At 40.8% G+C, this 27,529-nt stretch overlaps 3 protein-coding genes across 4 annotated transcripts; 2 read left to right on the forward strand and 1 right to left on the reverse strand.

The window, feature by feature from the left end:
• Nucleotides 1-192: 192 nt before the first annotated feature.
• On the reverse strand, nt 193-5,988 carry ripk1l (receptor (TNFRSF)-interacting serine-threonine kinase 1, like). The gene is made up of 11 exons (XM_085805495.1): nt 5,869-5,988; nt 5,382-5,544; nt 4,254-4,410; nt 4,021-4,158; nt 3,697-3,928; nt 3,401-3,550; nt 2,904-2,980; nt 2,315-2,390; nt 1,594-2,187; nt 1,367-1,504; nt 193-762 (listed from the first exon to the last, which is right to left on the reverse strand). The coding sequence occupies exons 2-11, from the start codon at nt 5,540-5,542 to the stop codon at nt 464-466; spliced, it is 2,022 nt and encodes a 673-aa protein (XP_085661621.1). The 5' UTR covers nt 5,543-5,544; nt 5,869-5,988; the 3' UTR covers nt 193-463.
• Nucleotides 5,989-9,629: 3,641 nt separating this feature from the next.
• On the forward strand, nt 9,630-14,258 carry dusp22b (dual specificity phosphatase 22b). The gene is made up of 7 exons (XM_085805498.1): nt 9,630-9,830; nt 10,364-10,397; nt 10,505-10,587; nt 11,350-11,399; nt 12,328-12,402; nt 13,564-13,735; nt 13,824-14,258. Exons 1-7 carry the CDS (start codon nt 9,810-9,812, stop codon nt 13,962-13,964), a joined length of 576 nt encoding a protein of 191 aa, XP_085661624.1. The 5' UTR covers nt 9,630-9,809; the 3' UTR covers nt 13,965-14,258.
• Nucleotides 14,259-15,764: 1,506 nt separating this feature from the next.
• irf4a (interferon regulatory factor 4a) lies at nt 15,765-25,177 on the forward strand. Of its 2 annotated transcripts, none has more exons than XM_085805496.1 (9): nt 15,765-15,797; nt 16,434-16,633; nt 16,893-17,079; nt 17,821-17,906; nt 18,032-18,200; nt 19,598-19,678; nt 19,788-20,186; nt 21,815-21,927; nt 22,680-25,177. In XM_085805496.1, exons 1-9 carry the CDS (start codon nt 15,788-15,790, stop codon nt 22,827-22,829), a joined length of 1,395 nt encoding a protein of 464 aa, XP_085661622.1. In that variant the 5' UTR covers nt 15,765-15,787; the 3' UTR covers nt 22,830-25,177. The 2 variants fall into 2 exon arrangements, with proteins under 2 accessions (XP_085661622.1, XP_085661623.1); XM_085805497.1 differs by having other exon boundaries at nt 19,631-19,678; nt 22,680-25,089.
• The last annotated feature ends 2,352 nt before the right edge of the window (nt 25,178-27,529 follow it).

The raw sequence follows: 27,529 nt of genomic DNA on the forward strand, positions 1-27,529 counted from the left end.
GTCTCTAGTCTGATAATACATCCATGTGACGAGCGGACGGTACAGCTGATGTGCTTCCATTCCAACAGACGCACGGATTCAGTGTGGACAGAGAGCGTCAGATGTGACGCGATTGTCGGACGCTCGCTCGCATTGCATCCAGTTAGGACACGGTAGAAATAATTAAAAGGTGGATTTGATTTTTTGGTTTGCAATTAAAAAAATTAACACAGATTTTGAATTAAATCACTTGATTAAGATTAGCTGGGTAGTAAGAGCTACAGTAAATTGAAAGGAGAAGAGAGCTTTTAAACTATTCAGCTGTTGAATACAAGTGATCGTCTCATCAGAGGGAGATACTACAAGACAATGTCAGTCATCTACTAGTTATCCAATACCTTTTTTACATTTTGGTTGAAATGGCAACTATAGTTTAAAGTCATTTATGAGAAAGAGGCAAGTCTGTCAGGTGAAAATAAAAGGGTTATGAGCTCGGGGAAGAAGAACGGCAACTGTCCAATATTTTCTGGATGACATCTACCTTTATGTGTCCTGACAGAGCATGACAAAGCTTCCCAACGGTGCAGCCGATACTTCCCTCCTTCATCTTCCAGCGCTCCAGCATTTGGTGCACCATCTCTGGGAGGCCGTCCCGGTAGTAGTCGTGCTCTATGGTCTCTATCTCCACGCTGGTCAGACCCAAGACTCGGGCACAGCGCTTCCATTTGGACCCGATGTTGTCCCTCAGCAGATCCAGGTGCTCCTCAGTCACAGGGTGGTCCTCTGAATGACACAGTGGAGGTAAATATATATATAAGGCAGTGATAAATGTCAAAGAATTATTTCATGTGCAGTACTGTTTGTTGAACCAGAAAATACTGAATTATATCACAGCTATGTGATGTGCCTCCACTGCTCATCTGATTTGCATCCAAAATTGCATACTTATCAAGAACCATCAGAGCTGAAGATATATGCGGATTAGTGGATTAGTAGATTAGTAGAATAGCTGAGAGGGAGAAAGATAATTGAATATTGAATATCAAACACTGTGATTAACAGCCTCAAAATGTGAAGTTTTTATGCTTTCCTTTGTTATATGATGATAGAAAATTTAAATATCTGTTAGTCCAGGAGCATTGATCAGATAAAACATGGAATTTTAAGATCTTCTTTGGGAATCTGGACATTTTTCATTCGTCATTTTATAGTGGAAATGATGATTCTTATGATGATAATAATCATCAAAATTAACTGTAGATTACTTTACAATGACAATAATTGTTAGATGGAGGTTAGAGGACGAACATTTGTGTTTGCAAACTGCAGTGTACAGACATATTATTACATACTGTATGTTATATGAAAAAGTGTTGTTAAGGTTTACCATATTTCAGAATGCCGTCTTTGAGGTTAGACAAGCTGTTAGCAGGTGATAAACTATGGGTGGACTCATAACCTCTGATAGACATTGTGTTGTTGCTTCCAATCTGGATCCCTCTGGCATTCTGAATGAAAACAGATGCTGGAAGAAGCACAGAACAAACACACTTTAAATATCATCCCAGTACATCTCAGTCGAAGCTATGAACTCCTCAGGCCTGAGTTTCGTACCTGGGTCTGGTTGCATGCAGCTCTTGGAGGAGCTCAAGAGACGTCCAGGGGGGACGTCAGAGATAGGCCAGGACTGCTGGCGGTCGTAGTGGGAATGTGGATGCTGCTGGTTTAACTGTGGTAGTGAATGAGTGCTGGAAGACGTCGGCAAGTGCAACGGAGTGGGTGTGGTAGAGTTCATGGACTCATAGAGACCAGAGGTGGGGCGATACCACGTCTCTTCCTGGCTGGTGGGCTGTACTGGCTCAGCTTTAGTCCAGGAATGGACAGTGGACACGGAGGCTTTGTCTTGTTCTGGTTGCCTTACGTTGTGGTCTGTGCTTATGTTGTTTGGCAGGAAAGGATTTGAGCTGCTGTGGTTGTAGCAGTTAGCAGCAGGGTCAGGCTGGCTCTCACAGTTATAGCTACCGTATTTGTGGTACTGCAGCTCCCGTTGCAGTTTCTCATCCAAAGCTGAGCTGCTGTTGACCATCTTTGCATCTGTCTGAATAGACCCCATGGATGGCTCATACTGGATGTCATGCAGGTCCTCGATACTGGCTTCAACTGGCACAGAGACACTTCTGTCTGAACTCACCAAAGGAGCTGGGCAATCTGCAAGGTGAGCAGAGGAGTACAGCAATAAAGCTAATCAGTCCTTCTGGGCAATTTTTCAAGCTTTCTGAACATTTAGGGAAACAATTGTAATGCAGCATGAAGAAGTGGACATTAGGGTGCTCACCTCCTGAAAAACATTCATTGGTCATTGATAAAGATTTCATCTTCTCAACAAGGTCATCTGGCCCTTCATATAATTTCTGTAGGGAAAAAAAAAATCACATGGTGAATGCTGAAATAACATACACCCCCAGTGGTCATAATGTTATGCCTGATCGGTGAAGTGAATACCACTGAATAACACTTCATCATGGCACCTGTTAGTGGGTGGGGTATATAAGGCAGCTAGTGAACATTTTGTCCTCAAAGCGGATGTGTTAGAAGCAGGAAAAATGGGCAAGCGTAAGGATTTGAGCAAGTGTGACGTGGGCCTAATTCGTCACATTTATGCCTGATCAGTGTATAATTGTATTTATTGGACTTCAGTTTTTCCTCAGTGGATGTGAGGGTCTAAGGGCAGAGGATGTTGTTATGATGCCATGTAAAGCCCTTTGAGACAAACTGTTTGTAAAAACAGGCTATACAAATAAAATTGCCTTGCCTTGCCTTCAAATCAACTGCTTAGTGTCTTCGCTGTGCATATTATTTATGCACATATCATATATACATTATTACCATATCAAACCCTGAAATATATGTATATATATATTTACCCTCAGATGAACTAAATCGTCCTCTACATGTGGTTCAAGCTTTTCCTTGTAGAAAGGAAGGAACGAGTCAAAGCACTCTGCAGGAAAAGGAAAAAAGGATGGAATAAGATGACAAGAAGCTCCACATATTAAACTGTCAAGTACTGACTGGATAACTTGGTTTGAAATCTGAGGAAGAAGGTTTACATCTTGTACAACAAAGTGTCAAACACTCAAGACCAGCTGAGAGCAAAAGCACCAAGCTGGTGTCCTGAAAATCCTCAATTTTGGGGACTGAAAATCGACTCCTCTGACACAAGCTCATGAAATTGATGAACCATGAGATTGTAGAATTAATCTCTATTGTAAAGCCCATGAAGTCTGATCTGTATAATTTGATAAAAGGTAATAATCAAGCAATTACACCTGTGTGATCTCATTTCCATTAGCTCTTAAATAACCTGCTCTGCATAATGCACACACACACACACACACACACACAAACACACGAAGAATACCCTTAAATGTTGGTCGTTGCTGCGGATCGTGACTCCAGCAACTCTTCATAAGCTGAATGATGTTTTCAGGCGTGTCCTCTGGTATGAGGTCGATTGCTGGTCGGTCACCTTTACGAACACACTGGCTGATGTGATCTTCACTTCTGGCATCTGAAAATAAAAAAGGAGACTTTGGTTGAGGTTTATGCAGTGTAGTTAAGGCCCCATTTTCAGGCCACATTGTTTAAACATGTATGGATATAACACGTTTTGTCATAAAGACGTGTTTTAGAGCATGTTTTAGCATCCCAACTCACTTGCATATGGCTCTTTGCCTGTGAGAATGACCCAAACCACGATGGCAAAGCTGTACACATCGGACTTCTCAGTGGAGACTGTATGTATGCTCTCCAGGTGCTCAGGAGCCATGTAGCTCAGCGTGCCACCACCTCTTGGCCCAGCTGATAGGCCAACACGACTCCTCCTGCGAGATTCCTCCCTTGTGAGTTTGCTCCATGTCTGACAAGTAGCTAGGCCCAGATCGGCAATCTTGACAAAACAACGGAAACGGTAAATCAGACTACAATGATTCATGCTGTAAGATACATAAAATGAGTCATAGGCACTCATGCGTAATGTACCTTTATGTGGAAATCCTTGTCCACTAAAATGTTATCTGGCTTGATGTCTTTGTGTATGACACGTCTGTCTGTGAGGTACACCATCCCTTCCAAAATCTCTGAAATGATTCTGCCCTTGATGGACACTGGCACAGAGACCTATAGGATCAGGGAGAGTTCAGTGTGTTAATCCTGAGATATTTAAAGTGGAACTACAGATGTTGCAGATGTGAATGAACTTTAATCCTGCTGACCGTTTCCAGCATCATCAGCAGGTTGCCTCTGGGGATGAGCTCCATAACGAGTGAGCAGTCCCTGTCCTCCATGATCACACCCAGCAACTTCACCACTCGCTCGTGGTTGAGACTTGCCATGATGTTCCCCTCGGCCAGCAGTGACTTTTTGCTGTCCCTGGAAAGTGAAGCAAACACAGTGAGAAACTGCCAGACAAAGTGGCGTTAACTTGCACCACTGATCCACATTAAATGCATCGTCACTATCGATATTTGGAAATGCGTTTCAGCTGTCTGTCAACATCTGGACAAGGGCAGACAAGTCACCACAGAAATCAACACCCTGCTATTATCAAACAAAGAAAAGATGTAGGTATGTAAAATGAAAAAGCTGGGTGGATCCTTACAGTACATGTAGGAAATCAGGAAGTGAAAACATATAGGCCTAGCCTAAACCCTGTTTTAGATTTTTGAGATGGAGTTAGGGAAAATAAGTAAAAACCTATTTTTAGGTAAAAGAAATATACAAATGATAATTTTTGTATTTTTGAGACATGGAGGTAGATTTATTTATTTTTTCACCAACTCATAATGCTGCATTTATGGCAAGCTGTGAGGCATTTAATTTTTTTCAAAGAAATTGCAGCTGCAACAATTTGGATGTCTGGTCATTCTGAGATTTTGATAATATATTCCCATTATTTGTTCAGCCCTGATATGGTGATGAATGAGTTTTTGATGTAAATGTTATTGTTATTGTTGTTTACCATGTTGCTTTTGTGGTCTGAAAAACGGACGTTGCCTCAACATCCGCTTTTCAGATGAATCAACATGTCTAGTCTCCATTTTAAAGGAAGTGTGTAAAACAGAAATCCCTGCTTATGCATTAAACACCCATTTCTATAAACACCAAACCTTGCTCTCAGTTATTCAGCACAATAAGCATTTCCCCCATCTAAATCTTGTAATAATAAGTTGTTGTCTTTTTCCTGTTAAGAAAACATAAATCAGTCTCAGTGAGTTTGCAGACTCTGGCTCTGCTGTCCTGTCAGAATCAGACACATGATTCAAGTTACCAACAGGGCCAAGGGGGAATACCCAGCGTCCTGCCAGATAGCCTAAGTTATTGAGTAGCCTAACGTTACTCACTCGTTTCGAAGAGAGCCCGTGTACATAGTCTTCAACACCACCTGGCCGAGGGTAACGTGGTAGCACAGGTAAACATCTCCAAACCCTCCGTAGTCCAGCGGCTCCTTTTTGATGAGGTCAGCTGGCCTCATGTGAAGTAAAGACTGAGGCGCCGTGGCCATCCCTGCTAAACACAATAACAGCTCAGAGAAACTCATAACAATAAGACGACAACACCTGTACGCTGTCAAACTATTATGCAAATGTACCCAGAAGCCCAAATGAATGAGTGGAGCGTGGGGGCTCACTCATGCATTACTTTCAAAACACAGGATCAAAGATGTAACTTTAAGCTAACGCCTCACGTTTACAAAACTTTGGGACGGGCAACTAGACAAACGTCGTCTTCGGAACGTGAACCAAACTCTTCACCGGAAATGAATAAAAACAATGTTAAATAATATATTAGCTGCCACTATTGACAAAAAAAAGTGGATTAAATAGTTACCTTAAGAGTCTGAAAACCCCCCAAGTGGGACACTTTTGTTTGTAGTTCCGGGATTTCCTCGACGTCCTCGTTCAAAACCAAAACCAGAGGGAGAGACATAAAAACTACAAACAGACGTAAAAAGTCGATGTCAGAGAAACGGAGTCAGGACGGCTAGTAGATTCAGATCCGTGATTGAGTCTGAAAACACACACACTCTATGAGAAAACACATAGCCTATGCAATTATAATACATTTAAAAAATTGTTTTCTTCCACTCTTTGTCAGTTTTAATTATTTTATTTTATTTTTTTAAGAAACTTGTAATTTAAAGTTCCCTCTGCTAGTGGTCTGCCTACTCCACTGTAACTTTTGCGATGTGGCATTGCTACCATCTGCTGGTGAATGGGTATGTTTACAGATTAAAAACAACCACAACTGGACTGAAGTTTTGCCAATTTGAAATTTAATGGTGATACTTTTTTTGTAGCTGTCCTTACACCAGGACAGTTTTTTTTTCCCGTCTGAGACTGAACAGCATCTGCAATCAGAGAGACCACCAAAGATAAAGAGTGAGAACCAAATAGGGACAGAGGACAGCAAACCAATTTCTCTGTGTCAAACTAAGGCAGTGAAACTACAGTAAAATCATGCCTGAGTCTAATTTAGTAAAAGAAAGAAAAAAGGGAGAAAAAAAACAAGTTCATTGATAAAACAAGGTTAATGTGAAACTAGAGCGGGAAACCACCTGAATTGTAGCCTCTGCGTGGGTGATGAATGACATGTAGCCTAGGCCTACATTTTGGGCAGCCTATCTGCGAACACCCACACTAGAAATTCCTCCTTTTGCACACTAAAGCCACAACAAAGCACTATCATATTTACCTGTCTTGTATTGTCTCGCTTTTTTATTTACACATTTAATTGTTTGCTTTTTTTTCAGCCCCTATAATTTTTTATTATAAAGGCAACCTTCAGGTTATTGAGAAAACCATCCAGTAGTGACAGGTTACCGCTAACTGTTGATTATAATTGACTATTAAATAAAGAAATCTGTTGGCTAATGCATGCACAAGTAAATTCCTTTCCATCAACAATTAAAATTGTTTTACTGATTTTGTAAGAGGTGAGGAGAAGTAGGCTATTAGGACCCATTTTCACTGAGAGGGTATTATCACATTTTGCCAAACCTCATTTAAGGTCAATGCATACAACTTACTTTGTTACCAACAGAGTAAATCTTTTCACATATTTAACTAAATGAGGCAAACATTGTTTTATACTAATTCATCGCTAAACTACTGAAAAGTCCTAATCACTGTGAAAAATCTTACAACTGAGCTCAGACAAGAAAATTGGGGTAGTAGTAGCAGGCAGCTCATATACTTCTTCAGTTCCCATCATGATATAAAAGGACCAGGTCGTCTAACAAATCTGCTGCAGACACCTTCTCCCATTCAGGCTGTCTGACTGTCTAACACTGACCCACATAGAATAACAACAGATCACCAGGAAGTCAAACCAACTGGCACCTGCGGTGTTAGCGGCCTGTGTAAATGTGTCAATGTGGGGCAGTGGGTATAGCAGCACTTCCTGTTGATGTTGTTAATGTGATGACTATCAGTGCAAGCTGTCAGGTGCCATACTTTCTTTGTACAAGCACCAGGCCCATAAAAGTGGCCCATGCACACTCCCTGCCTGGCCCAGCTGCCCAGCTGTTTTCTACTCAGACCTCAGAGAAGAAGTTGGGGACGGAGGTGGTTTCTCCTCAGACTCAATGGTGCTTCAGTGAAACAACATGGACACCATTGTCTTATGACAAAAATACAAGCTACTCATCAAGCTGAGTGTGCAGGTGTAGTTTTATGTTGGCCTCTACTTCATTACAATGGGCTGCTTGGAATGTTCTGTCTTTTGGCCACTGTAGTTTTCCTCTTGTGTTTGCGCCATTGTTTCATACAGAGTTGGCTATCTGCTTCTCATAATCAGGTTGCTGTTTTATTACCAGCTCTAGTGGAGTCAACATCCTGTTTTACTTCACCACTCTGGCCCCGGTGTCTGCCTGTTGAGCACTGTTTGCAATTGATTTAACAATTTCTGAGTCGTCTCCCGCTGCAGTCCTTACTACAGTCATTTTCCTGCAATCACTCCAGGTTTTAACCATTTTTCTTATAGGCATACATTTCAGCTCGTCTGATCCGTCTTTTGTGGGGACTTCAACTATGCTACCAAATTCACCGGTCTCTCACTCCACTTTTCTGAAAATTACAGTGACACAGAGCTGTGGATTTATTGCCCGCTATGACCAGTCCCTCAGCAATGCCCAAAAAGGCACTGTGGTAGTTGCTACCGCACCTTCATTAGTACAGAGTTGTTCCTTCCAACACTAGCTGTGGTGGCCTTGGTTCTGAGATGCAGGTTTGATCCGTCCAGGCGTTGTGTTCCTTCAGTCCTGTTTCCTCTCCCGGCTGGCTCGCCAGTTTTAATGATTGGTCCTCAAGTCCAGGATTAGACTAGAGACTAAGTCCAGTCCTCTGCGTCACCATTAATATTTCCAATACACCAATAGAGAAATAAACTGGAGCCTTAAATCAGGCACTGGAAACAGTTTGAGTTCAGTGCAGTAGAGTTTTATTCCCTAGTCAACAAAACTCGAGCTGTGTCCAAGGAAGAGTGGGGGCCCCAAGCACACAACAAGGCACAAGTGACATCATTCCCTGATACCCTACTTCTTAGTCTTGGCTTTGCCAAAGAAATCAGTCGCTCTCAATCATACCTGGCCACCTGCCCCTTGTAATCTACTTGGTTCCAGGCTGAAATAACAAGTTAATTGAAAGGTTAAAAAAGTCAATGATGCACACGTCATTTTTTTAAAAACATGTATTACATACACATAAAATTACACTATATAAATCAGCACAGTAGAAGACAGCTGGCTGCCAGAGATCCTCAGGTCTTGAGTTACCCAACATTTCACAGAGGCTGTAGATGGTCAAGTATTCCTCTTCAGTGTGATTTACTTGACCAGGCGTTAATGTAGACATTTGTCTAATTATGTCATCTTCTCCACATCGGTGGCATCGGCTTCTTACAATCCCTGAGAGTTTATAACCTTTCCAAATGAAATTATTGTTGTGACACCTGGGAGTTGTGCTGACTCATCCCCTGGTATTCTACATGCCTCCCTCGCTGGCCAAGGGTGATGTGTGGACAAACCTTTCATAAGGTGTGAAATCATAATTGATGCTCTGAGGGTAGATGGGGTAATTGTCCCCTCACCGCCACTGGAACTGTTTCCCTGTTTCTTAGAGGTGATTTGCCTTCTTTTGTACAGAGCTGACACAGGGGTGTGATTCCCCTCTCGCCCTGTGAATACCACTGTGCCTATTGACCAGCTTTTTTGGAAATTTTTTTATTTCTACCATATGAACATCCAAAATAATGTATTTATTTATGTGATTTGTTATTTTGTTTAATGATCAGTATTTTTATCCCCTTTTTCCCCCAGCATACCACCTCTTGGTATAGCTCATTGCCATATAGGCAATCTAATCTAATCTAAACTCCCACAGGGTTTGGCTAATTTTGCTCTGGCATGTCGACAGTCCGGTTCTAGGGTTTAGTATTTGTTGTCACTCGATCATGGAGCAGTGTAATTATACTTCTTGCATCGTATGATTCCAAATCCAAGGCTTTACTGAAGCCCCCACCTGTGTCCACCGCTCACGCCACAAAAGCCTTGTATAGTCTCCTTATCAGCAAACTACAACTCCCAGCATTCACCACCAGGAGCCTGGGCAGTATGTGCTCGGCTCGGCTCGGACGCGGAGCTGCTGCCTTTTGCGCCCCTCACAGTGGGTAGAGGAAGCCGTCAAACCGCTGGATTTAAGCAGTTTCAAACAACGTGGAGCCGCAGCGTGCCACTTCTCTGCATCACTGTGTTTCAGACTGGCGCTGTCAGCATGGGCAATGGCATCAATAAGGTAGGATTTTTCATCTGTTGCATGCGCTAGAGTTCACACACACACACACACACACACACACACACACACACACACACACACACACACACACACACACACACACACACACACGAGTGGCCATCGGTGTCTTGAGTGGGGAAACCAGCAGCAGATAAGGCTGGTTGTTATCATCTGTTGTCTTTGAGATGTTTCCAAAAAAGTTATTTCTTTTTTCTGTTATCTCAGTCTATGTCAACACGTCTTTGTTAAAAAAGAATTAAGCATATATCTTTCTCACTAAGACGAGCTAAAAACGTGTAGATATTGCTTAGGTGTATTTTCACCTGTATGTTTTCTCATAGTCACATGACCTCAGGCTTTGATTTGAGCCATGGTGCATTATTTCTGATTATCACCTCATATTTTCAGGCTGTTATCTGGTTCAGCTGTTTCAAGCTGTCTCAGCTGTTGCACCACTTCATTATACCACTGCTTTGAATATATCTGCTCCTGTTGTGTGTATACTTCAACTCTTCTCTCTCCTTGTACTGTAGGTCCTTCCTGACTTATATCTGGGAAATTTCAAAGGTGTGTAGCCTGTGGAAGTGTATTTTAGGTCATCTCTTTGATTTGGCTCCTGCACGGTCGCAGCACACTCATGGTCTTCGCTTGGTGGTGTCATTTGTTTATGTCAGATGCCAGAGACAGAGAGCAGTTAGCCAGGAACAACATCACACACATCCTGTCCATTCACGACAGCGCAGCTCCTATCCTCCAGGTGAGAATCTCTCCATCTACTTTACTGTACTATAACTATCTCTGCGCTCTTCGCTGTGCACACCTTGAGTTTCACATGAAAGTTTAGGCAGAGAGTCATCGAGCAAATGAGGCCAAACAGATCTGATTGTCTGAGATGCTTTTTGAGTTGAATCTCTGGCACAAGTCTGTGAACCAGTCAGTCAGGTTGTTCGGGAAGAGCCGCCTCACTGAACCAACCGTGCTGCTTCTCCCTTAGCAAATGTCACATGTCAGTCAAGTGAGGGGACAAAAGCAGGGGGAGTTTTCTTCCTCATGTGATTCTTGGAGTATCATGAAAAATGCCTGTCAACAGCAGTTGGTTTGAACAGTGTGCTGAGTGGTGTGCTTGCGTGGGTTTGAGTGTGGGCGGTTGTTCTTGTTTCAGCCAGCATGGACATGTGCAGTCTCACTTCTTCATCATCGTTATTATCATTATTGTTATTTTGATTATTTTTCTAGTTTATTGATTCGGATGTGAAGCTCCTCAAACAGCTGCAAGTGGCTTCTGTTCTCATTTATTGGCATTTAAGAAAAGGGGCCGTGCACAAATGTGCCTGCAAATCAGATTCCATTATTCATTCACACACAGCAGCACAGCTTGTGTCCACCATCAGTAAGAACACACACACACACACACACACACGTATGGGGTGATTATTTCCTGCTGTTTATTGATCTGTGTTCAGTGCATTAGAGGAAGTGACTGCTGCTGACAGGTAACTAGTGTACTTTTGTCCCTCAGGAGATGACCTATCTCTGCATTTCAGCGGCTGACCTGCCCACACAAAACCTGTAAGTACAAAAATGTGCAGCACAGCAACAGCTACATTACAGAACAATAAAAAGGCTGAGGCAAAGAGAGAGTACCACATCCATTTGACGCTGCACTGTGTGGGCGTCTGAGGTTCATTTTCTTCAAGCTAACGTGTAAATGATATGCTTTCACAAGCTCAACGTTTAACTGTGAACTTATTCTCTGACTAGACCACAGCAACGTAACTGATTCACACACCGCATTGGTGCATGGTTGTATTTTTTTTTTTTTTTTTGACATACCTGCAGTTATTTTTATGTTACATGAAAAAGTAGGGAAGAAAAATGAAAATGAATGGGGATGCATGTGTCAAAGAGGGATAGCCACATGAACATGCACATAAATCTTCTATGGCCAAATTCATAATTCAGCAGGAAGGAAGTCTCGCAGCTTTTGCACGTTTAGCACGATGGCTGGTGTTTAGCCTCTATTTATACACATAGCCCCTCCTCTCGTACAGATGAGCACACACACAGTCACACACATACACACACACATACATACACGCATATATATGCCCACCAGGCCACTAATATCCTCGTCACCTTTACAGTATGGCTTGGTTGCCTCAGAGTTTGCAGTGTTTTTAAATCTGCTGTGTGAAATATGACACTAAGTTTCTCAAACCTGAAATGAGCACACCCTCATCCTGATCGGTCCAGGATGAGAAATGAAAGGGTCTGACAAGTCAGGTGCAAAAGACACACACACACACACACACACACACACACACAAAGACTCACACATGCGCACTATGCACAAACTGGTCCACCTTTAGATTCATGCAGGGGCTGTGTGAAGTGTGAAGATAAAATAACAACACGTAGTCGCACGTTTTTTTTCCTTTTAGTTGTTGTTCTCATAATGTGGTCATGACCTAACAAGCATTTTCTTTATGCTCCACAGGACTCAGCACTTTAAACAAAGTATAATGTTTATGCACGAATCTCGCCTCAAAGGAGAGGGCTGCCTCGTTCACTGGTGAGCACAAACAAGATCGCTTGTTTTGTCTTTGACCTGAAAAAGGTGAAATCGAGGTTTTAGTCTCACAGGCTGTCGAAATGAGAGATGCTACAGGGGTAAACTGAACTCAACACACTTCCTCCATCTATCTCAGAGTACAATCATAGACATGTTCATTGTAAATTGTACAGTGTTGATGTAGAGCTGAAAACAGCTCAACCAAGTGCACATGTGAAGTCATGTGTAACTGCTGCACAAAGGAGATAAAAAACGATAAGCGAACGCCTGTTTTTTTAGCTTCCTAAAACAGAGTACAGTAACAAGTCTGACCACATTTTGTGTGTGTGTGTGTAGTAGAGTAGCTGACCATATGCACACAGGGGAAAGTTATATTTGGTTAGACAGAGGGTCTTCTCAGAAATACAGGGGAACAAGTGGCTATTTATAAGTTTTGCATTTACATGGGTATATCAACTTAACGCTTCATGGCCAAAGAAAGAATTCAGATCATTTCAAATTTCACATTGTTCAGAGTGTGTGCAGTCAGTGTCTTCGCGCCCCCCTTTTGTTTTACACCACTATCTCTTATCTTCTCGTCTTTGTACCTTTCACTGCCTGTGGTCTGGTTGCTCTTCTCTAGAGTGTAGATATACAATCTGATACTTAGTGCGAATCTTTGGGCTAAAGGTTCTGGTTGTCTGTCTACTTTTACTCACACTCATCAGATAAATTTCCCTTTATGCTGGCTTCTAAAACAAATTTATACTGGAGGCCAAGAAGAAAAATAAATGTATCCTCTTAATTTTCATGTAATTTCAGTAAATTTCACTTAATTTCACTATGTTTCAGCATGTAGTACCGTAGATCATTACTGTTTTGTTTGTATTGTGTTCACTAACTACAATGTAGTAAATCTGGATAAGGCATTTTAATGCCACAATAAGAATTCAGGTTCATCATAACAGTGGATAATGGCTTATATAGGTTATTTTTTATGTTTTCATGTGCAAATATGGTCTAAGTGATCATAACCATGATGCCCACATACACAAGCTTTCCATGTCCAGTTTAAAAGCACTAACAACATTTGCATTTTTTGTGGTGGTTTTGTGGGAGGATGATGTTAATTGTCTTTTCTAACAGTTTTCATTCTATTTGTTCATCTCCGTCTTCAAACAGTTTGGCAGGTGTGTCCCGCAGTGTAACCCTGGTAGTAGCCTACATCATGACGGTGACAGGACTGGGCTGGCAGGAGGCGCTGGCTGCAGTGAGGGTGGCCAGGCCCTGTGCCGGTCCTAATTTGGGTTTTCAGCGCCAGCTCCAGGAGTTCGAGTCTACTCAAGCTGATGAGGTCAGTCCTGGTAGTGAGCATGTGGGGGGAAAAAAGAGTAGTAATGTATTTTTATATTTATCAACAAAACGTTTTTCTTTTCCTGTAGTTCAGGGAATGGCTACGGAGGGAATATAAGGACAACCCCTTCAATGATGAGGCTGATATTCGGGACTTACTTGCCAGGGTGTCCAAAGTCAATGGTGAAGAGGTGAAAAAGCAGGCAGCTACCCCACCTGGAGGTATCTGATCAGAAATTTTGATGAGATCGTTTGTAGCTGAACCTTGAGGATTACACTGCTGTGTGAAGATGCTTAGGTTTTCTGGACCTATCTGGAAGCCTAATGTTTCTTTGGAGTGCACTACTGATTCTCTAGATATCATGGACAAAAAACACTGTAAGGGACATTCAAGCACATCTGATTTTTTTTTTCTGTTTTTGCATTGATTGATTGATGTTTCTGATGCTGTTTTTTAATTTATAAATGTTGTGAACTATGTAATAAGTCACTATCATACTAATAAATGGTGAAAACTATCTATCTTTCTGTCTTCATTTTCTGAATAACCACTCATCCAATCCAGGCTATATGAGGGCTTAAGTCCGGCCTTCATATAGCTTGACTCAGAGGCTACTTTTACATCTGGACCGGTTCTTATGTGCACACAGAAATAGAAGTACATGGGCCGGAGTTGGGCCAAGGTCTCAGGCATATATTGAGCTAGGAAGTTCCATTTTTCCTTTTGCTGATGGGACCAAAACTGTGCACTCCCCTCTCTCACCCAGCAACTTAACTAATAGAGTTAAATATAATAAATAGCTCTGATTAAATTGTTGTCTTTTCCATGTAGGCTATATATCAGCAGTTCATTTAGATTAGATTAACCATGAATAAAAGCCCTATACGCTTTTAACATCACTGACAACAGCATGTGGGAAATTTTTTGTAATCACTAATGGGGTTGATAGGGACTACTTTGATGCATATGATTTATCTTGTAATCACATGAAAAGATGCTCTTAAAAAAATACACTTTGCTATAGGTGGAAGACAGTAAAAGTAACTTCCTTATCCTCAGGAAGGCACTATTTTACATATCAGCACTGAAGTGCAATTCTTCCACTGCAAAAATATAATGAAATGATTTGGTGGAATTAACTCACTTTGATTTACTTTTGCAAGATTCATTTTAAGATAATACAGATTAGATTTCTGGTTATTTTAAGTAGAGAAATAAAGGGAGGGAAGTCAATTGTTTTGTGAGTGTGTGACTCGCGGTGGCCTGTAACACTGAAGGTGATAAGACACATTCTATGCTTCTTTGCATCTATTCTATGTTTACATCTCTGTTTCCTGGTTCTCTTCCTGTTTGTCTGATGTGCAAGGCAGGTCATGCATGGTGGCATCAAAAACACCACGATCCACCGCGTTCTTTTCTCACTCTTTTCTCAACTTTCTTAATAGTATAAAGCAATGAAAAAAAATGTATTTAATTGCACCATGGTGAGATATTACATACTGTAGCCATATAGTAGATGCCATTGATTACTGAGTGTGTGCATAGAGAGCCACTGGAGGGCAGTAAGCAAAGTACTATTAAAAGATAGATGTACTCTGGGCTACACCATGTGTTTCTTCTCTTTACACTGGTTCCTCCTGCCTCATCAGTCACCCAGTCAAAGTCAGTATTTCCTCAATATCAATTTGAAGACTTTATAGACTTTATTGTTTCCAGTCAGCAGTTATGTAAGTGGAAATTAAGTAGAACCTTCAGCCTTTTAGACACTTACAAAAAATATGTGGGGGGATATGTTGATGGTAATTCATACAGGTAATTGTTCCATTCCGTCCCTCTGTCTGCTCGGGGTGTCACTAGAGGGATTCCCCACTGCAGCATTGTGTGTGGGCGCTGAGTTTCACAGAAACGAACTGACTGAGTGACTGACTTGCGCGTATCTCCTCTTGTACTTCTCAGAGCACGAGAGGCTCCTCCCTGTTACAAATCAAGATGTGATTGCATTTAAGGATAGGACAGAGAGCTTCAAAACAGATTTCAGCGGGGGAAGCTCACATGATCAAAGGTAAGCGATAGCTCCTCTTAAATGAACAGGCGTATATTCAACATTACAAGTAATTCAAACTTTGAATGTGTCTGTCAACCCCAGTAGTTTCAGTCAGGAGAAGATACCTGATTTCAATCAGTCAGTATCAAAACTGGCAGGTAAAATTTCAACATAATATCAACGGTGTTTAGAAGACTATCATTAAACGTGGGGTTTCTGTTAATTGTTTTACTTGACATATCATACTTATATCAGTATCCTACAAAAGTGATAGGATAAAGTTAAGACCTATTATAAAATGTCTCAGTAGCAGGCATGTGTTAAAACACTTGTGATTTAAATATAGCAACGTGTCTTATGTCTCTGTTCATGCTTGCATCTCAAATGTGTTACATTTCTCTCTGTCCACTTCAGCCCCTAGCCTTACATCCTTTTGTGGTACATGAGTATGACCAGAAGTGTCACACACATCCTTAGACAACTAGTCAACATGCATTAAAAGTTAACTGTTGATATTACAGCAAGGGCTGCAGATGTATATCTAGAGTGAAACAGTTTTGAGATGAGCCTGGTACCTTAAATAAATTAATAAACTGCATTACTTTACAGTTCTGTTATGCGGTGTATTTGATTAGGCTTAGTCTCATTTTGCAGAGATGAACATGGATGAGGAGAGCGGCCTGTCAGTCCATTGTGGCAATGGCAAACTCAGACAGTGGCTGATCGATCAGATTGACAGCAGGAGCTATGCTGGCCTGGTCTGGGAGAACGACGAGAAAACAATTTTTCGGATTCCGTGGAAACATGCAGGCAAGCAAGACTATAACAGAGAGGAGGATGCTGCGCTCTTCAAGGTCAGATCATCCCACCTGTCCTCTCACAGTCTGACAACTGCACAAAAACAATGCTGCATATGAATTAACCTTATTTGGACATGTATGCTTTTATAATTTTTGATACTGATAAGAAACATTGATTTGAAAAGGCTTTTTCTAACAGGGCTATGGTGCCTAATCCATTCTTCTATGTCTAAACACTTTAAAAGTCTTTCGTACACTGGCATGTACAGTATAAAGAGGAAGTTTAAATGAATCAATTAAATTATTGTTTCAGGCATGGGCAATGTTCAAAGGAAAATATAAGGAAGGTGTGGACAAGCCAGATCCCCCCACATGGAAAACTAGACTACGCTGTGCTCTGAATAAAAGCAATGACTTTGATGAGTTAGTAGAGAGAAGCCAACTGGACATCTCAGAGCCCTACAAAGTCTACAGAATCATTCCAGAGGGAGCCAAAAGGGGTAAGTGTTTAATAAATGACTGTGCAAGATGAAAATAAAGCTTTTTTGCAAATGATAGTAACCTATATATGCAGTGAAAGATGTAGCAAAGTGTGGCAAGGGGCAAAATATTTTATAGTTAGACCTTGATTGAAAATTAGTAAAATCTAAACCTATGTCATAGCCATGATGCATTTACATGTGCATATACAGCACACTGCTGCATTTCACAAAGCAAGTGACATTGTTTATAGAGTGCTGGCGCATTTTTCACATACATGTGCACCACTGCAGTTGATTCTATTGAGGCAGGAAGCACAAAGGAAGCCAAAGCATGTACCAAAAAGGCCGTAGTGCTTTTTTTAGAGGGCTTCGGTTACTAAGCGCAGGGTGCACATAACACAACCAGACGACCTCCAGCCTTGCATAACTAAGTCTCTGCCATAGTACAACAGTTTTTTGTCACAGCAGAGCAGTTCTTTGTATCTGGGCTAATACCTGCCTCGTGAGTGTAATTTAGATTGGCAGTTGTCTGAGTCAGCTGTTGCACTTGCCTTATCAAAACACCAAAATGAATCATGAAGGTCCACATGATTTTGCATCCCACATATGTTTTGGTTTACAGTTAATCTATATATCAAAGATGTAACTTCCTTGTTTTTGGAGGAAGAGTTGTTTTAAGATAAGATCTGTTTTCACAGAGCATGGTTTATATTGTGAATAAATTATGCCAAATATATTTTTGGTTTTGTACATTTACAGGAATGAAGATGACCAGTGTGGAGGACACACCATCACATATGAATGCTCTTGGATATATTCCTCCATATGGGTCTCTGCATAACCAGGTCAGCACATTTTGTGGCTTCTGTGTTCTATAGGCCAAACCAGGCTAAACACATAAATAGAAAAAAAAAATGTATTCGTTTAATTACATTTTCTCTGAGGGATCATTTCTTTGCTTTGTTTTCAGGTACCTGGCTATGTGGTTTCTCAAGAGAGAAGGGACTGGAGGGATTACCCACCACCAGAACAACAACCTCTTCCTCCCCCACATCACCATGGGCCACATACAGAACTGCAGTACGGCCACTACCCGTCGCCGATCAGCCGGGCTTGGCCTGGGTCACACTCAGAAAATGGTAAGTTTCGGCCATACACACACACACACACACACACACACACACACACACACACACACACACACACACACATAAGACTGACGATGTTTGACTCAAGTTTCGGTTTGCCAAATAAGCTCTAGATGTGTGCAAATTTATACCTTAATTTTATGATTCTTTCAATGTTCACAAATGTTTTCAAAATAATGGCATCAGTCTCCAGCCACAGTTAACCGTGACATCCTGTCAGTCCTTTCATCAAAAGCATGAGATGGAATAAAGTCACCTTTGCGTCACAAGCTCTGACAATCGTCTTGCATTTGTTTCATTGTTTATTCTTTCATCCATCTCTGAACTTGAGGCGCTAACAGTTTATAAAGTCATATCAGTAATCTTGTTTGCTGTTAATTTAAAATGTCATCAGTTATGTCAATCCCTCACATGTCGTTTACAGTGGAATCCATGTTTGAACTTTAAGGAGAGAGAAAAAACCCACATATAATTTCAAAGACTGTTTGTCACCAACTTTTTTTTCATGCATAAAGAAGAGCTAACATTTCGTCAACATGTTGAGTCATATAAAATTCAATGGAAACTTTTAAAATAAGTAAACATAAGTAACATCAGATATGGAGGATGAATAAACCTAATGAAAATTGAATTTCTGTGAATTCATATAAAATATATATAAAATTTAAAGCACTAACCAATAGGAAATTCACAGCAGTTTACGTGTTAATCATTACAGCAATATCATGCTAGAAATTAATATTGAAAGTGCATCAGTTGATTAGACTTGCAGATTTTTGATGTCTATATTTACCATAGGTTGCACTGAGCAGCTTTCAGGTGATAGTCTACACCTGCAGTTTTGTGGGTGTGCTGGTGTTGTGTTCGTGGTTTTGCTTGTGATTATCAAGAATTTGAGGTCAAGTCTTACAAACAAAACAGTGAAATGTACTTGAATTCACACTGAAAGGATGTAAAATAATGAACAATCCCCAAGAAGAAAAATGCTTAAACAGTTGCCGGCTGGGCAGATGGCAGCAATGAAAGAGCTGGGAAACAGGTATTGATTGATCCATCAAATATGCACATGGTGATCAGTGGTCTGCGCAAAAACAGCCAGAACTAAATTTGTTTATGTGGATGGCCTGGTTGTTTGATATAGGTTATTGTTGCATACAACTGAGAGATGTGTGAAAGGTGTGACTGGCCGGCCTACACTTAAGCTGCAACACGTTCATCCAACCTGCTATTGTTCCAGATTAGACTATAATGCTAATGGAAAACAAAACAAAACAAAGAACTTCCTCAAACCTGCAAAGAAGTGGCCTAACGCCCTTTCACATGTCAACAGTTTCGAATTCGGTACTCCAATTATGACCAAAGTTTTTTTGATCTACTCATGCATGCAGGTTTCCAGCTCTCCTTCCACACCTACTTTTCAGAGTCGCAGCCACCCATGTATACAATGGACCACAACAATGCAATAACAGGTAAAGAATCAACTCTGGCAAACCTTTAGTGAACTTATATTGGCCCGTTTTATGATGGATTACACATTTCAGGGTCTGCATGTGACCAATGCTGATATCTTCCCTCCAGATTTCAGCCTGCACGTGTCCCTATACTACAGAGAATCTTTGGTGAAGGAGGTTACCACCAGTAGCCCAGAAGGTTGCCGGATCACTTCTTCCTCCTCCTCCTCTCCATCCTCTTCCTCTCCTTCTCCCCCATGCCCAGAGGACAAGTTTCACAGTGGGGCAGAGACCATCCTTTTCCCATTCCCATACCCTGAGTCTCAGAGGCAGGGTGCCGAGATGCTTCCTAACATACTGGAAAGGGGGGTGCTTCTGTGGATGATGCCTGATGGGTTGTACGCAAAGCGCCTGTGCCAGGGACGAATTTACTGGGAGGGACCTCTGGCTCCGTACATGGATAAACCCAACAAACTGGAGAAGGAGCAGCCATGCAAATTGTTTGACACCCAGCAATTCCTTATTGGTAAGCCCTAGTGTTCTGTTCACACCTACGTATTTGGAGGTATACTTATTGATCAAATCCAATATGATATTCAGATGCATTAAAGCAGAAGTAAGCGGAATGTTTGTGTTAATATAAGTCTTAAATAGGTATATCTTCCGACAGCAATCACTTACATAGAGTGTTTGGTCCGAAACACGGGTATGTCAGTCACTCTGCTCTGCTGTAAGCCGAGGAGAAAGCTTTCCTTGTATCCTACAACCTTTATCCAATGAGGAGAGAGAACGGCATAAAGGGGCGGTCCTCTCTGTGTGTGCAGCCAAGGAATGCGCGTGAATGTGGTGACGTAGGGACGAGGGCGGGGACTGCTAACTCCATCGGCTGACAAGAAGTTAGCCAAAATGACTGGATCGCTTACTTCTGCTTTAAGTCTTGTCAGTTTTTACATCCCAAAATCACAAATCGCAAACTGACCTGTTCAGGGTATGGCTATCTATATAGAGACGTAACAGTGTTATTAAGAAATATCCTGTATTTCATTTTTTAAGGCAATAATTACTATCCCGAAATATATCTATAAGCCACTACGATGTATTTTTAAGTTGGACATTAGGATATGTTGAATTGTCTCTATTTGTCAGCAAGTATAACATCCCTTATATGTTACATTTAATAGGTTACATTTTATACGATTTAAATACTGTCATTCATAAGCCACCACTTATGGGTGCCATGAAGATGATTTAACAAATATTTGATCTGCTTACTTTATCTAACTTATTTATCTGTAAATCTTTATACGGTGCTTATCAATCCAAAATATTGGGGTAATTTAAATATTACTGTGGGAACAGCTGACTGGCTGGACACAATATGAACAGTTTATACCGTTTTGTTGATCTGTCATGATACATCAAGTTTTCAGGGATTGCCATGTGTTTTGTGTGTAAAATCCGACTTTGCAAAGTAATAGGAATGGAAACTGATAAATGTCTGATAAGTGAAAAACCACAAATTGTTGAGTAAATGTAGGCTACCTAGTTATTTAGTAGCGCAGGCCAAAAAAGTATTGATTTACATTTATGGTAACTTGTTGGACCACAGGTTGAGATGTCATTAATGTGTATTGTTAGCATTCACAGTATCTTGTCTTGATGTTTTATGTAAAAAGTGAATGAAGATGTTCAATATTGAACAGATTGATTTATCAGATTCTGTCAGTGAGGAGAATAACTAGAACCAGTAACCACGGTGCTACAGCATTTCCAGTATATCGATAGATGTGGTCATGTTGATGAGAGCCATGATGATATTGATGTTAATGATAGGAGGAGAGGCTGCAGGTGCTTTAGCAGGGTAAGTCCCTCTTAAGGTAGCTCTAAGAAGCCAGGCACATTCTCAGCAGGGGGCCAATGTGTGGAGTCCCCACCCACCACTTGTAGGCCAACACACAATATGACAAGATGGTATTTTCGGTGCCATTTCACACTAAAATTTCCATCATCTTCATAGAAAAGCTGTCATAATCAGTGAAAATGCTGTGGGCAATTTGGAGTTTTCAAATGTTTATTTACTGTATATTCTACTGTATACAGTATGGGTTTTTCTTAATGCCTCCCCTTTCTTTTTTTATTTTCATCCTATTACAGAGCTTCAAGAGTTTGCCCATAATGGCCGACATGTACCAAGACACCAGGTTGTGCTATGCTTTGGAGATGAGTATCCTGACCCACAGCGGTCAAGGAAGATGATCACAGCACAGGTACACATCCACTATTAATCATTATCTACCAATCTACTAATTCTCTAGAGATTAGGAACAGTTCTATAAAAAGTATTGCAGCCACTACTTTTTTCATGAGGTGACAATAAAGAGACCTCAATGCTACAAACAAAACAAAACAAAAACCCAAACCCAACTTTTTGACATGTTTAACAAGAAAAAAAACATATTACACCATAGAAATGTATCATTTCTGTGTAGACACCATTGAGAAAACACAAAGAGTTAAAATATACTGTAGCCAAACTGCTTTAAATACAGCAAATAGCACAATATCATGCTAACATGTGAGATAGTCACAGGCACAGCCAGCCCTCACCAAAACCTAATGCCAAAAGATAGATTAATTGATTGGTTTTACCTTAGGTGTTTTTTTGTGACAACACCATATCAAATTAACTACTACTACGATTCCAATATGTCATTTGGTTTGCCATGCGTTAGCTCATCTACAAAACCCTTTCCTAACAGTTACAATGGAGTATTAACAGAACTACTGTATAAATATGGATTTGTGAGTAGATCAGTTTTTACGCCACACAGAAGCTCGTTTCCATTATCCCATATTATCTGTATATTGTCGTTCCTTTTCTAGCCAACCTAAAAATGCCTTTTTCAGATGCGCTATGTCTTATGGTAGGCTGTGGCTCTTTGCCTTTAGGTGACACAGTAAGATAATATGATGCAACAGTCACAGACATATTTTATACACAGACATTATTTCATTTTAGGTGGAGCCAGTGTTTGCCAGAAAACTGGTGTACTATTACCAGCAGAACAATGGCCACTACCCACGGGGTTACGATCACGTCCAAGAACAGAACACATCTTCAGCAATCGACTATCCTTCCCAGAGACCTCTGCAGCATATTCAGGAGTGACGCGCATGTCTACACGCACACTGGCGAGGATAAAGGTGAACCACTGGTCTTTCACCACGCCATGTGATTGCAGTGCTTCATACTGTAAATGGCAGACACTGGCATGCTACTTTGGGGTAGAGATGGGGAAGACCCTGTCATTTTCACTTGCACACCTATGCGTCGTAGTCTTTGTGTCTGGGACTTTGGGGTGATGTTTTTTTTGTTTTTTTTTTCACTAAAAGTATTATTGTGACAGTGTGAAGGATGCGGTTTGAGGGTGGGGGTGATGAGGGGAGCGGAGGGCGACTGAGACAGGAAGTACTAGCACAGGTGCACAGGAAGAGTGGCCCCTAAGACAAACACCGATACTCTGAAGTAATAAAACAGAGTATGAATGAATACTTCATGCATTTTCACAGGTAACAGTGCCGACATTGTCACTGTCAAACTCACATACTGAAATGGCACTCAGACAATCACAGAGTCCCCCTTTTAAACTCAGTTGACAGTTCAGGTCACAATTTATCATCTACAGTACACAATGTGCCATATGAATACTCGTGCTATGCTTGGATGAGCAAGTGGACAATCTTAGTGCTACGACCTCAATTCTTTTCATTTCAAAAATAGATAAATAAAATAAAACAGGTTGAATGTGAGAGAAATCACTTTTGTAGTGGTGTAGTAAAGGAAGCTGCTATCACAAATATTTTCCCTCTTGGCTGCACCATGTACTGCAGGATGTGTTTACAAAAGTCTATTTCTACTGAATCTGATCTGCTTTTAAAAAGATGTGATTCATTTAAATGACACCAAATTAACAAAATAAGCAAAAAAATTACAAGTTTGTAGGTGGACGGTGGTATTTATTCACAATTTGGTAATGGTGGATAAAGGCTGGTGTCCATATGACCACATTTACTGCAATATAATACAATATAAGTATAGGGTTATTCTGATTGGAGTTTTGAATTTCAAACGATTCAGTCTTTGTTAATATATTGTGGCCTAATATATATGTTAAAAATTAAACCTGTGAATTAAGCTATAGTGCAGACAGTCATGGAATTAACAATTAAGAAGATAGGGATGTATAGAAGGCAAAGCACAAGGTTGCGTACAATGGTGGAAGGACAAAAAGGCTGAGGACCAGTGTTGAGAAATAACATTGAGAGAGAAGCAGCCTGGGGCTCACTGGCCATGATAGGTGGTTTTGACATGACTGGACCGTAGGAAGTTAACTGGAAAAATCACACTCATCCCGTAACTTGTAAGGAAACGGTACCTGTTCCTCTTCATCTGAAACTAGTGGCCTCTCAAATGGGAAGGAAAACTACCTTTGCGGTCTTTGTGCAGCTTCAGCCAGGGAAGAGTTCTCTGGTTCCCATGCCTGAGACTTTGCAGAGGTTTACTGGATGTAACGTCCACTAAAGGCTCTTGCATGAGCTCAACAAAATGTACGCTACCCACTCAGGAATGTGCATGCAACATAAGACACAAAATGCAAAAAGTCAGTAGTGGAATTTCTCATTACTGTACGTTGAAAGTCCGAAAGGCTGATGCAGCAGTAGGAGGGATAAAGGTTGTGTTTTCTTCTGTGGTCCAGAGTTTCGATCTCTACATTTACTTCCTTCACACTTAAACCACATCACTTTCACAATGGCTTCAAAAGTCTGACCAAAATCACAGGCGGGAATGTTTTTCTTTTTTTTGTGAGTGTGTGAACCATAAATCCGCCCCCATCCCAACACCCGCCACCCCAATATCCAGTCAGAACCTCTCATTGTCTGTTGGATGATATTTTTGCTTTTGCATTACTTCACAATCAGACATTTGACTCAATCAAAATCAGATCCTAAGAGTGAAAACGATACCAAGTCAATATACAGTGTGCTGTTGTGGTAAACAGTATGTGTATGTGTGTTTGTGTGTGTGTGTGTGTGTGTGCGTGTAAAGGGCCTTGCACACATGTGTAGGTGGCACAAGAGTGTGTCACAGTTGCAGTATTACTGTTATCAGAAATTGACATTTGTGGACTCAGGATAAAACATGTGACTCCCCCACCTACAGCAACAGTGACTCAAACACGGACAAGCACACACGCATTTCTTATTACAGTAAAAGTAAAACATTCAGAGCAGAGCTACAGAGGAAATCAGAAAAATGTTTGCATACTGAAAAAAATATTGTTAATTTTTTTCTCCAACAAAAGCAGCAATAATCAAACATTGATTCATATAATAGATGATTTATTTTGAAATAAAAGTATCAGTCTTCTTTTACATGTCTACTGTGCTATTTTGTCTTTGAGCGCCCCTTCATTTGCAAACAAAGGGTAGGAGAATGAGAGAGAGCTGTATTTGGTTACAAAAAGAAAAAAAAAGAAAAAAAAAGAAAACACATTCACACATTTGCCATGGTGTTTCCCCCTCTGCAGGAAGCCACATCATTTGTAGTCAGGCTTCAGTTTATCCGCTATGTGAGCCGTTACTCCAAGTGACACCGTCTGAGCCCTTCACTTGAAGCCTTGGAGCAGACCGTTTTGTCACCTAATCACCCAAAAAGGTTTTTTAGAGAGAAATGAAACCACCACTGACACTGACTTCATCACTTTCCCTTAAAGAAAGTATTTCTGCTGGTTCCCTCTTGACTCACTGACTATGATGAATTTGACTTGCCTTGTAGTGACACAGAACAGGTTAAATTGTAATGTTTTCCAGTTGGCAGTTGTGTAAATATCTGATGTGTTATTGCTGCCTCAAATTAATCTTGTTGTTTAAGGAGTTTCTCAATTACAGCAATTAACAACTTAATAGCTTCAGCCTTTTCTCCATTTACACTTTTACACTGAACACTAAACAACTCAGATTTATTTTATCTTTTTTTTTCAATAGTCCTATTATTCAAAGTTTAAGATAGAATACTAGCCTACAGTTTGTAAATTTTTATTTTTATTTTTATTTTTAAATTTGTTTGTTTGTGCTAATCCACTTATAAATACATCATTGATCTGAGGCAAGCAAGAAAGCAGGTTTCATCAGAAGAAAAACTAGAACTTTGCCGACATCTGCTGGCTAGAGTTTAAAAAAAAAAAGTTTTGGTACTACTCACAAAATAAACACTACTAGGTCAAGTTACCCTGTATCAAAGGCACTCAGACCTCTAAGGGGCCTCCAAACCTCCACGCTATCTTTTTTTTTTTAATTTGTAAAATATGTGAGTTTTTTAAAAAAGTATCCAATGTATGCAGAGTTGATTCATTTAGACATTAAAAATAAATATAGCCTATAAAAAAAAAAAAATTGGTTTGCTGGGTGGCTCTCAAAGCACGACGTGATGACGTATCGCGCCAGCCGCCAGGTGACACCATGGCAAATTTTACGCAAAGCCGGCCAGGTGAAGAAGACGCCTATGCAACCGCCAATAAACCTAACCCAAGAAGAACATCATGAATGTGAAACGTTGGTGCAGTGAAGCAGCCAAGAAAGAAAGAAAGAAAGAAAGAGGTGAAACTATTGAATGCTAGAAAAACCGAAATTAGTTGGAATTACCGATATGGTTTGGACTTTTTTGAAAGTAAAAATAGTTTGCTAACATTAGCAGTGAACCGCTGGAGGATAGGCCTAATGCTAACTTCAAAACAAAGAGGTGTCGTGTCCAGCTCTGTCCCCTGTGGATGTTTCCTCCAAACTTTAACGGGAGCCACAAGCGTTCATTCAACCAAGCATCGGCCTGAAACGGAGGAGGAGAGCCACCACCCTGCTACAACCACCTGTTCAACTGCCCCCTCATCACCTCCACCTGGGCCCGACACCGATGCTGAAAGAGCCAGTGGCAGGTAGGTGACGTCAGCAGCAAGGCTTTTTAGCTGTTGAAGTGCTTGTAGCTACACCAACCATTCATGGCGCTATGGTGCAGTAATTGAGGGTTTATTTATTTATTGGATTAAAGTTGTTAGTTGATACTGTAACTAAGCTCATGTTTCAAAGTCAAATATCAAACCTGAGTACTGTAGCTAGGTCTGCAGACATTGGTTGGCTTGTTTATGCTGTAACAACATGGTGTGTGACTCCATAGTCCTGTCTTTAAGCTTTGTTGCATGGCTGGTGTGTTAACACAGTTATGGTTGTGTTTTATCTAGCGTATAGGCCTATTTATTGCAAATTTGCACATCTGCAGACATGGGTAGATGGCAGTGGGCATCTGGTTGCTGGCTTTGTCCTGCTTTGTGTTGCTGGCATTGGTAGGCCTGTGCTGGAATGGTTTGCTGTTGCTGTGCTGCATGGCTTGTGTGGTAACATAATGATTAATGTGTTTTATCTGTATCTTTAATGCGGAGTGGCACATCTCCATCTGTCAGAAGATGGTTGGGGATGTCTATGGTTGCTGGCTTTGTCTTGATGTTTTGTGTTGCTGTGATTGGTATACCTATGACCTGTGCTGAAATGTTTTTTTGTTGCTGTGTTGTATTGCTTGTGTGTTGCAATGGTAAGTGAATTTCGTCCATAGGTTTAAAGCTCCTTAACACATCTACAGATGGGTGAAGGCTTCTATGGTTATTGGCTTTGTCTTGATGCTTTGTGTTGCTGTCATTGGCCTGTGCCAAAATGTTTTGACATTGCTGTGTTGCATGGCCTGTGTGTTAACATAATGGTAATTGTATTTTGTATGTTTGCACATCTGCATGCATCAGAAAATGGTGCGGACGTCTATGGTTG

This window comes from Trachurus japonicus, chromosome 17 (assembly GCF_045865225.1).
Source record: "Trachurus japonicus isolate A0001 chromosome 17, Traja_1.0".
NCBI classification, from domain to species: domain Eukaryota; kingdom Metazoa; phylum Chordata; class Actinopteri; order Carangiformes; family Carangidae; genus Trachurus; species Trachurus japonicus.

Excerpts from the sequence above, each read along its gene's own strand:
- dusp22b (XM_085805498.1), top strand. The coding sequence starts at position 9,810 with ATGGGCAATGGCATCAATAAG. Across the intron at positions 9,831-10,363 it reads TGGGCAATGGCATCAATAAG|GTCCTTCCTGACTTATATCT; the intron begins GTAGGATTTTTC and ends CTTGTACTGTAG. Across the intron at positions 11,400-12,327 it reads GACCTGCCCACACAAAACCT|GACTCAGCACTTTAAACAAA; the intron begins GTAAGTACAAAA and ends TATGCTCCACAG.
- irf4a (XM_085805496.1), top strand. Across the intron at positions 16,634-16,892 it reads AGGATGCTGCGCTCTTCAAG|GCATGGGCAATGTTCAAAGG; the intron begins GTCAGATCATCC and ends TTATTGTTTCAG. Across the intron at positions 17,080-17,820 it reads TCCAGAGGGAGCCAAAAGGG|GAATGAAGATGACCAGTGTG; the intron begins GTAAGTGTTTAA and ends GTACATTTACAG.
- ripk1l (XM_085805495.1), bottom strand. The coding sequence starts at position 5,542 with ATGGCCACGGCGCCTCAGTCTTTACTTCACATGAGGCCAGCTGACCTC. Across the intron at positions 2,188-2,314 it reads CAATGAATGTTTTTCAGGAG|ATTGCCCAGCTCCTTTGGTG; the intron begins GTGAGCACCCTA and ends CTCACCTTGCAG. Across the intron at positions 763-1,366 it reads AGACGGCATTCTGAAATATG|AGGACCACCCTGTGACTGAG; the intron begins GTAAACCTTAAC and ends TGTGTCATTCAG.